Here is a 10,479-nt window from a genome sequence, read left to right as displayed (position 1 = left end):
GGCTATATATTGTCACCCTGTTTATTTAACTTATATCCAGAGTACATCCTGCAAAATGCTGGACTGGATGAAGCATGAGCTGGAATCAAGATTGCCGGGAGAAATATCAATAACCTCAGACATGCAGATGACTCCATCCTTACGGCAGAAAGCAAAGAGGAACTAAAGAGCCTCAATGAGATTGAAAGAAGAGACTGAAAAACTGGTTTAAACTTAACATTCAAAAAACGAAGATCATGACATCTGGTCCCACCACTTCATGGCAAATAGATGGGGAGACAACGGAAGCAGGGACAGACTGTATTTTCTCGGGCTCCTAAATCACTGCAGATGGTGACTGCAGCTATGAAATTAAAAGATGCTTGCTCCTTGGAAGAAAAACTATGACAAACCTAGATAGCATATTAAAAAAGTAGAGACATTATGGACAAATGTCCATCTAGTTAAGGCTATGGTTTTTCCAGTAGTTATGTATGGATGTGAGAATTGGACCATAAAGAAGCCGAAGAATTGATGCTTTTGAACTGTGATGTTGGAGAAGACTCTTGAGAGTCCCTTGAACTGCAAGGATATCTAACCAGTCCATCCTAAAGGAAATTAGTCCTGACTCTTCATTGGAAGGACTGAAGTTGAAGCTGAAGTGCCAAAACTTTGGCCAACTGAAGCAAAGAACTGACTTGCTGGAAAAGACCATGATGCTGGGAAAGATTGAAGGCAGGAGGAGGAGGGGACGACAAAGGATGAGATGGCTGGATGGCATCACCAATTCGATGAGCATCACTTTGAGCAAGCTCTGGGAGTTGGTGATGGACAGGGAAGCTTGGCATGCTGGGGTTGCAAAGAGTCGGACATGACTGAGAGAATGAACTGAACTAAATTGTTTGGTGAATTTTGTAAAGTGTCTGAACACTGTGTTCTTCAATACAGAAACAAGCAAATAAAACCAAACACTGGGAGAAACAAACTTTGTATCTCCTTGAATTTTGGATGCCTTTAAATGAATCCATTCCCACCAGAGACCCAGATAATCTAACTACCTCTCCACCCTAACCCAAACCATTCCAGGTGTTACAATAGGCCTCTGTTTTCTTAAGGATGAAAGGTGAGGGGCTAGGTGAGTTATTGCTTATTTTAATCAATCTTACTGATTTTAGACTTCTAAAACTGGTTGTTAGACAAAATAATACTTATACACTGATTATATATTAGTATCAATTTGGGAAGAATAATTCTCCAAATCATCTCAAGTAATCCAAACCATGGAGGAGTAAAAAAAATAAAAAACACCCAAAAAACTCTAATAATATAGGCAGTGGAGGAAATACACTTTCCAAATAAGTTTAGCAAGTTATTGTGAATAAATATTTCTTTAGTCTTTACACTCTATACTATAGGGATTTTTGAAGCTATAATTTGAAGGTGATGTAATTTACTTCTTCCTTCTTGAAAAAATGAAGTACAGTTTATCATTACAGGTGGACTAATCAGGGGAGATGACATAGTACATAAAACTCAGCTTTTGGTAGCCTAATTAGTTCTCAGCTCAGGAGGTTACAGGCAAGATTTCAAAAGGTAAAGTAACACACAAAAAAGGGACTTTCTAATGATTAGCTAATTACATGCTACAAAATATATCATTGGACTAAGAAACTGACTGTATTTTAATGACTCTCTGCAACAAACTCCCACTGTAAATATATTAAAAACTTGGGAATAGTTTTTGAAAACACCAAGAGGTTAGTGTTCATATGCTTCCCCAAATGGGAGAAAAGTTACTAACTTTCATTTATTTTAACCAGAAATTTTTTCTTCTTCCAGAAGCTTTTAAAATTGCCATCTCCTTCTTGTTTTAAATTGCTGAAATAGGGGATTGGAGAATCCTAAACTCTTTCAAACAAGAGGCAATGGTGAACAATTTCTCCCAAGCCGAAGCTGTGGAACTTTGCTACCAGAACGTGAATGGGTCCTGTGTCAAGACTCCTTACACACCAGGTCCTCGGGCAATTCTATATGCAGTCCTCGGTTTGGGGGCTGTGCTGGCCGTGTTTGGAAACTTGCTGGTCATCATTGCCATTCTCCACTTCAGACAGCTGCACACGCCCACTAACTTTCTGATCGCCTCCCTGGCCTGTGCAGACTTCTTGGTGGGAGCGACTGTGATGCCCTTCAGCACAGTGAGGTCGGTGGAGAGCTGCTGGTACTTTGGGGAGAGCTACTGCAAATTTCATACTTGTTTTGACACTTCCTTCTGTTTTGCCTCTTTATTCCATTTATGCTGTATCTCTGTCGATAGATACATTGCTGTGACTGACCCTCTGACCTATCCAGCCAAGTTTACGGTCTCTGTCTCAGGACTATGCATTGTTCTCTCCTGGTTCTTTTCTGTCACATACAGTTTTTCTATCTTTTACACGGGGGCCAACGAGGAAGGGATTGAGGACCTAGTGGTTGCTCTCTCCTGTGTAGGAGGCTGCCAGGCTCCACTGAATCAAAACTGGGTTCTGCTCTGTTTCCTCCTATTCTTTATACCCACTGTTGTCATGGTGTTTATATACGGTAAGATATTTTTGGTGGCTAAATATCAAGCCAGGAAGATAGAAAGTACAGCCAGCCAAGCTCAGTGCTCCTCAGAGAGTTACAAGGACAGAGTAGCTAAAAGAGAAAGAAAAGCTGCTAAAACATTGGGTATTGCCGTGACAGCTTTTCTGATCTCTTGGCTTCCATATATTATTGATGCCGTGATTGATGCTTATATGAATTTTATAACTCCTCCTTATGTCTATGAGATTTTAGTGTGGTGTGTTTATTACAATTCGGCTATGAATCCCTTGATTTATGCTTTCTTTTATCCATGGTTTCGAAAGGCAGTAAAACTTATCGTAAGTGGCCAAGTTTTAAGAAGTGATTCATCCACAATTAATTTATTTTCTGAGGAAGCAGACATAGATTGACAAGATTGTTTCAGGAACTTAAAAACTAACACAGAAGTAAGGTCAAGAGCAAAATTAAGTACTTGGATGTAGACAGGCAAGTGTAATCATTTGCCAATCAGGAGGGTATTAATGTTTAAAAGTTAGTTGTTCCAATATATTGCTGTGTTCATGTGTTGATATTTTGGCATTTATTTTAGAATTTAGTGATAAATGAGTAATTTTGCCTCTCATTTCGTAGTCTCTTCTGCTTTTCTGATTCTATACCTTAGTCTCTGAAATTTCTCATTGTTTCTTCAAATAATTTGAATTTTGTAGATTCTTTTCTACTTGTTACCAATGTTAAGTTGTCCAAAATATATAGAGGGTATAAAAAATGCTACCTAACTTTAAGTTAGATTTTGGGGAACAAAAATCTTCTTTAAAGTATATTTTGTTTGAGAGTTAATGTAAGATTACAAACTCTTGAAATTTGTTAATCTAAAAAGGACTTTGGAAAAAGGGAAAAAGCAAAAGGTGCAATGGAAATTGTCTAGTGAATTAAAGATTGAATGTTTGTGTTTTCTAAATCCTGGTTATACTTTCTCTCCATTTTATAGACACTGGGTTCAGAGAAAACATGTACAGTAATTATATGATTACAGAACATTTTACTATTGGAGAATATAATTTATCACAGTCAAATGAACATGTAGACAAAAGATGGTACTGCTTTTTTAACAATCTGGATAAGCTGGGATGTGCTTAGTCATCAGTCGTGTCCGACTCTTTTTGACCCCATGGCTCTCCTGGCTCCTCTGTCCGTGGGGATTCTCCAGGCAAGAACATTGGAGTGGGTTGCCATGCCCTTCTCAGGGGCTCTTCCCAACCCAGGGATTGAACTCAGGTCTCCCACATTGCAGGCAGATTCCTTACTGTTTCATCCACCAAAAGCTAATTCAAATGAACACTGTGTTCCACTTTTGAGTTCATTCTTTGTATCAGACACTGTATTTGGAGATATACATTACCTGAATTATAATAACAGCTGAATTACCCAAATATAACCAAGGATTATTTCAAAATAGCAAGTACCCAAGTTGGTATCATAGGCTCTAGGAAGATCTTTAGTTTTCTCATCTGATAACATTTCTTATTCACGTGAGTTTTAATTCATTTTAATTAAACATGTATGTCAAGTGTTTGAGATGGAGAAAATTTTGAAAAACCAAGAATAGGGTGATTTACCTTCTTAAATCTTTGAATCACAGCCTTAAATCTTTGTTTAGGTGACTCATTTTCACAGACTATTCTATAACAAACTTCTTTTATGAGATAAAAAGAAGAGATAACTAAGCAGAGTTACATAAACTTTGTATGTTGTATGTTTTATAAAAAAAAACTTTGTGAAATACTTTACAGAAGGTTAAGCTATTTCACATCTATACATTGATACTTTTCAAATAGAGCTGACAGTATTTAGGAGAAAAAAAATAAAGATAAAAAATGATGAAGGGAATACAGAGTCTTCATGGCAGAACACCTATGTGGTTCAGACATGATATCACTGAACAGGTCTACTGGTCACCTTTCAAATGATCACAATTAAGGTCCTTCACACTCTCTCCAAAGAAGAGCTCAAAACTGTGTCCCTTCAATAGTGAATCAATAATGTTGTCTTCATAGAAATGTGTGTTCCTTCCCTAATTGCAAGTGTAAACTGACAGTGACACTCATATATAATAAGGAAAATGATCTGGGGGACTTAAAAAACATATATATAAATATACTGTTGTATTCACTTGCACTTTGCAGAGTGTAATCATTGGATGAACTGTTGCAGAAATAAATACTGTCCAGTGATGTTTTTAAGCTCTATTCACATTTGTGAGTGAAGAACGCACTTCAGATGTACTCTTTCTTGTTTATTTTTCTACTCTCCTAGAAGTTCTTCATAAAAGTCTTTTGATTGAAAAAAACACAACACTTGGTTATATACCCCAAACTATCTCAATGATGACCTCAGCACCTCCTTTCTTCTATGTTTAATTTATTTATACAAGTAATAGATTAACTTCTTGGCTAGCTGCATACAAAATTGCTGCAGAGCCATGGATGTATTTAGAACAAGACACCCTGAAGATGGAAGTAAGCAGTTATTGCAAAGATGTAATTTATCCATTTATGTCCCAGGTTGTAGATTTCATAAATACTATGTCTCTCACATATATGTACTATTATTAAAATGCATGTTTATTTTTACTAATAAAATATGCATTTATGTAAAAGCATTATTGAATTCATAATTGTTTTTGTCCCACATGCATTTTTCTTAATCGGTTGATACTAAAAGTACAGTTGCTACTTAAAAAAATATTGTATATTAAAAAAATGTTGAAATGGAGTGTTCAGAAATAGAAAGTTATAGAACAAAAAACCACTATAATATTGTAACATAATTAGCCTCCAATTAAAATAAATTAAAAAAAAGAAAGTTATAGAATAATTGTCATTTGCCTCAGTTTTGGTTGGAATTAGAGCAAATTTATCAATGGGCATCAAGCCAGTGAATAATCCATCAATAACACATTGCAAGGACAAAATAGACCATCATTAACATATTGCTTCTCTTGGAGAACTGTCAGTGTCATTCACTGGTCACTGCTGTAACAACTTTTCGTCTTTTGTTACTGATGTAATTGATGCTTACCTGAATTTCATAGATCCCCACCTTTACAACCTTTGAAGCTACTGTTTATTTTTCTTCAGCTCTAATGCTCTTTGTTACATTTTCACTCTTCATTTTTGACACATTCCAAGATATTTAAGTGTCAGCCTTGAAGGATGACTCTTCAGTGTTACATCTGCACTTGGGAAAAAAGCAGAAACACGCTAGTAATAGTAATTAAAAAGTCAAAAGTGAGTTTTAAAGACAACTGTCCTTTGACATGCAAGAAATTTATTTTGATTACTATATTTTAAACTAAGTTTATCACAGAACCTTAGCAATGATTTTTAGATATTTTCAGGCTTTAGACAGATTTATTATACTTTGTGTATCAAGTAATCTGATGTTTACTAAGAACACTAAATAGCTGTGTACTTTTTACTTGTTATTTTTTCACCTTGTTTCAATCCCTAGTACAGTGCCTTGCTCTTTGTAAGCCCCTAAGGCTGTTTTTAAGAAAATAATGACTTTATTTTCATCCATCAAATAATTGTCTACTGCTTTTTTGCATTAAAAATTTGCCTCTTTTTGAAACAGACATAGAGAATAGACTTATGGACATGGGGAAAGGGGAAGAGAGGATAAGATGTATGGAAAGAGTAACACGAAAACTTACATTACCATATGCAAAACAGATAGCCAGTGGGAATTTGCTGTATGGCTCAGGAAACTCAAACAGGGGCTCTGTATCAATCTAAGGGGTGGGATGGGGCAAGAGATGGGAGGGAGGTTCAAAAGGGTGTACCTATGACTGACTCATGTTGAGGTTTGACAGAAAACAACAAAACTCTGTAAAGCAAATATCCTTCAATAAAAAAATAAATTAAAAAAATCTGCCTCCTTTTAAATTTGGTTTTCTAAAGTAGAAAATTGTTAGTAATCAATGTTTAGGGAAAATTCATATTTGGCTATTGATAGTGTTTGTCTAATCCCCAAATTTTGTATTTAATGAGAAAAATGTTAGAACACATAAACTTCCATAACACAGAGTGGAAATGGAAATTCATGGGGTGATATCTCAAAGATTTGTTATCTGGATTATGAATGTCTAGTTGTTTTTGGAAACTTGTGCCTTCTTTTATCTGTAAAATCTGCATATACTACAGAGTCCCAAGTGAGATTTTAAAGCCAGGTTCTCTGGGATTGAAACCCATCCCTACCATTTCCTAGTTTCAACCTTGGTTAAGTCATTACCCTTTTGTATATCTTAGTTGCTTACCTATAAAATGAAAATGATAATAGGCGTTCTCTTTGAGGTCTTGTGTAAAATTTGGGATGATTGAAACAAATCTGTAGGTTTTGGAGATCAAAGAGCCAATAAACAAACTACTATTGCATAGGAATTGCTTGTTTCAATTTTATAAATTTTATCAGTGGAAAGAATTTTATTAGGATATTTTATTTGAGACACTTTCAGAACATGCCTTTGTAAGATTGATTAGCTAAAGTCAAACAATGAAGCATTCTAACCAAAATGATTTCTTGGCTCTTTGTACATAGTGATGGGAAATAACATAATGTCTTATAATAAGTTACAAAAAACCAATAGCATTTCTCAGAAATAAAAAGTGTAGACTATATTCCCAGGTATTACATAGCAACTGACATTTATATTTTATTCTGTCCACACACACAACAGTTTAAAGGTATGTATTCAATTATATCTAATGACAAAGGGTGATCTTTCATCAGGTTCTAAGGACAGTACAAAGCTAAGTAGAATAGACCATTTTAAAGAGAAGAATAGATAAGGTTTCTGCTATGACTCATCTTTGTTAAATTTATGAGGCAGGTAAAATCCACTTTAGAGTCTTCCATTTGCCCTGTCTTTGCTTCCTACCATTTCCTGGGAACCCCGTTTCCTGCCTATGAGCTGCTAAAAAGTAACTCCTGATTGAATGAAAGCAAGGACAACGAAACATACCATTCTCACACAGCTTCCCCTTGGAGTTGGCAATGGTTGAAGGCACAGGAGAAATTTTAGGGGGCATTCAGAGACAAGTACTTGTGAAAAGGATAAAGTGCTGACATTTCAAGAAGGGAAGATTTATTCAGTTGGGAAAACTTCCTGGTGTCCCTCAATTAGACCAAATTAAAGGTCCTCTTATTGAGAAGAGTTCCTTCTCCATTCCCATGCAAAGCCAATGCAGAGCAAGTCTTATAATGAACCTGCTGTCCAGATTTTGTTTCTATCCACATACTAGCCTGAGTCTGCTGGCTAAATATTGTTGCCCACCTGGGCCTGGATTGATTTTCCCAAGTATTAAATGCTTTTTTCCAGTAGTCACGTATGGATGTGAGAGTTGGACCATAAAGAAAGCTAAGCATCAAAAAATTCATGCTTTTCTTTAAAAAAATTAATTTATCTTATATCGAAGGATAATTCCTTTACAGAATTTTGCTATTTTCTGTCAAACCTCAACATGAACTGTGATGTTGGAGAAGACTCTTGAGAGTCCCTTGAACTGCAAGGAGATCCAATCAGTCCATCCTAAAGGAAATCAGTCCTGACTCTTCATAGGAAGGACTGATGCTGAAGCTGAGGCTCCAAAACTTTGGCCACCTGATGTGAAGAACTGACTCATTGGAAAAGACCCTGATGGTAGGAAAGATTGAAGGTAGGAAGAGAAGGGGACAACAGAGGATGAGATGGCATCACCGACTCAATGGACATGAGTTTGAGCAAGCTCTGGGAGCTGGTGATGGACAGGGAAGCTTGGCATGCTGCAGTCCATGGGGTCGAAAACAGTTGGACATGACTGAGAGAAAAAACTGAACTAAATTGTTGGTGACTTTTGTAAAGTGTCTGAAGACTGTATTCTTCAGTATGGAAACAAGCAAATAAAACCAAACACTGGGAGAAACAAACATTATATCTCTTTGAATTTTGGATGCCTTTGAATGAATCCACTGCCAGGAGATGGAGCTACTAACCACCTCCCCATCCCAGCCCAAACCATTCCAGGTGTTACATAGGCCTCTGCTTTTTTTTTTTTTTAAGGATGCTAGGTGAGTTATTGCTTATTTTAATCAATCTTACTGATTTTAGACTTCTAAAACTGGTTGTTAGCCAGAAAAATACTTATACACTGATTATATATTAGTATCAATTTGGGAAGAATAGTTCTCCTAATCATCCCAAGTAGTCCAAACCATGGAGGAATACAAAAAAACAAACAAAAAATCCCACAAACTCTGATAATATAAGCAGTGGAGGAAATATACTCTCCATATAAGTTTAGCAAGTTATTGTGAGTAAATGTTTCTTTAGTCTTTACACTCTATACTATAGGGATTTTTGAGACTATAATTTGAAGGTGACGTAATTTACTTCTTCCTTCTTGAAAAAATGAAGTACAGTTTATCATTACAGGTGGACTACTCAGGGGAGATGATTTAGTAGATAAAATTCAGCTTTTGGTAGCCTAATTAGTTCTCCGCTCAGGAGGTTACAGGCAAGATTTCAAAAGGTAAAGTAACACACAAAAAAGGGACTTTCTAACGATTAGCTTATTACATGCTACAAAATATATTGTTGGACTAAGAATGCTGTATTTTAATGACTCTCTGCAACAAATTTCCATGCTAAATATATTAAACACTGGGGTATAGTTTTTGAAAAGACCAAGAGGTTAGCGTTCATATGCTTCCCCAAATGGGAGAAAAGTTACTTTCATTTATTTTAACCAGAAATTCTTTCTTCTTCCAGAAGCTTTTAAAATTGCCATCTCCTTCTTGTTTTAAATTGCTGAAATAGGGGATTGGAGAATCCTAAACTCTTTCAAACAAGAGGCAATGGTGAACAATTTCTCCCAAGCCGAAGCTGTGGAACTCTGCTACCAGAACGTGAATGGGTCCTGTGTCAAGACTCCTTACACACCAGGTCCTCGGGCAATTCTATATGCAGTCCTCGGTTTGGGGGCTGTGCTGGCCGTGTTTGGAAACTTGCTGGTCATCATTGCCATTCTCCACTTCAGACAGCTGCACACGCCCACTAACTTTCTGATCGCCTCCCTGGCCTGTGCGGACTTCTTGGTGGGAGCGACTGTGATGCCCTTCAGCACAGTGAGGTCGGTGGAGAGCTGCTGGTACTTTGGGGAGAGCTACTGCAAATTTCATACTTGTTTTGACACTTCCTTCTGTTTTGCCTCTTTATTCCATTTATGCTGTATCTCTGTCGATAGATACATTGCTGTGACTGACCCTCTGACCTATCCAGCCAAGTTTACGGTCTCTGTCTCAGGACTATGCATTGTTCTCTCCTGGTTCTTTTCTGTCACATACAGTTTTTCTATCTTTTACACGGGGGCCAACGAGGAAGGGATTGAGGACCTAGTGGTTGCTCTCTCCTGTGTAGGAGGCTGCCAGGCTCCACTGAATCAAAACTGGGTTCTGCTCTGTTTCCTCCTATTCTTTATACCCACTGTTGTCATGGTGTTTATATACGGTAAGATATTTTTGGTGGCTAAATATCAGGCCAGGAAGATAGAAAGTATAGCCAGCCAAGCTCAGTGGTCCTCAGAGAGTTACAAAGAAAGAGTAGCAAAGAGAGAGAGACTAGCTGCTAGAACGCTGGGTATTGCCGTGGCAGCTTTTCTGGTCTCTTGGCTTCCTTATATTATTGATGCCATGATAGATGCTTATATGAATTTTATAACTCCTCCTTATGTCTATGAGATTTTAGTGTGGTGTGTTTATTACAATTCGGCTATGAATCCCTTGATTTATGCTTTCTTTTATCCATGGTTTCGAAAGGCAATAAAACTTATCATAAGTGGCCAAGTCTTAAGAGTTGATTCATCCACAATTAATTTATTTTCTGAGGAAGCAGACATAGATTGA

The 10,479-nt window shown here is 36.9% G+C and overlaps 2 protein-coding genes across 2 annotated transcripts; both read left to right on the top strand.

The window, feature by feature from the left end:
- The first annotated feature begins 1,892 nt into the window (after positions 1-1,892).
- TAAR9 (trace amine associated receptor 9) lies at positions 1,893-2,951 on the top strand. The gene has a single exon (XM_065927790.1). It carries the CDS (start codon positions 1,905-1,907, stop codon positions 2,949-2,951), a length of 1,047 nt encoding a protein of 348 aa, XP_065783862.1. The 5' UTR covers positions 1,893-1,904.
- A 6,481-nt stretch (positions 2,952-9,432) lies between these two features.
- LOC136163356 (trace amine-associated receptor 9-like) lies at positions 9,433-10,479 on the top strand. The gene has a single exon (XM_065927789.1). The coding sequence runs from the start codon at positions 9,433-9,435 to the stop codon at positions 10,477-10,479; it is 1,047 nt and encodes a 348-aa protein (XP_065783861.1).

This window comes from Muntiacus reevesi, chromosome 3, assembly GCF_963930625.1.
Source record: "Muntiacus reevesi chromosome 3, mMunRee1.1, whole genome shotgun sequence".
Classification (NCBI taxonomy): Eukaryota; Metazoa; Chordata; class Mammalia; order Artiodactyla; family Cervidae; genus Muntiacus; species Muntiacus reevesi.
Note: the sequence above shows the minus strand (reverse complement) of the source record. Positions and strands in the feature narration are given on the sequence as shown.

Bases quoted from the DNA above. Each gene is read 5' to 3' on its own strand.
- TAAR9 (XM_065927790.1), top strand. From the start codon at position 1,905: ATGGTGAACAATTTCTCCCAAGCCGAAGCTGTGGAACTTTGCTACCAG.
- LOC136163356 (XM_065927789.1), top strand. From the start codon at position 9,433: ATGGTGAACAATTTCTCCCAAGCCGAAGCTGTGGAACTCTGCTACCAG.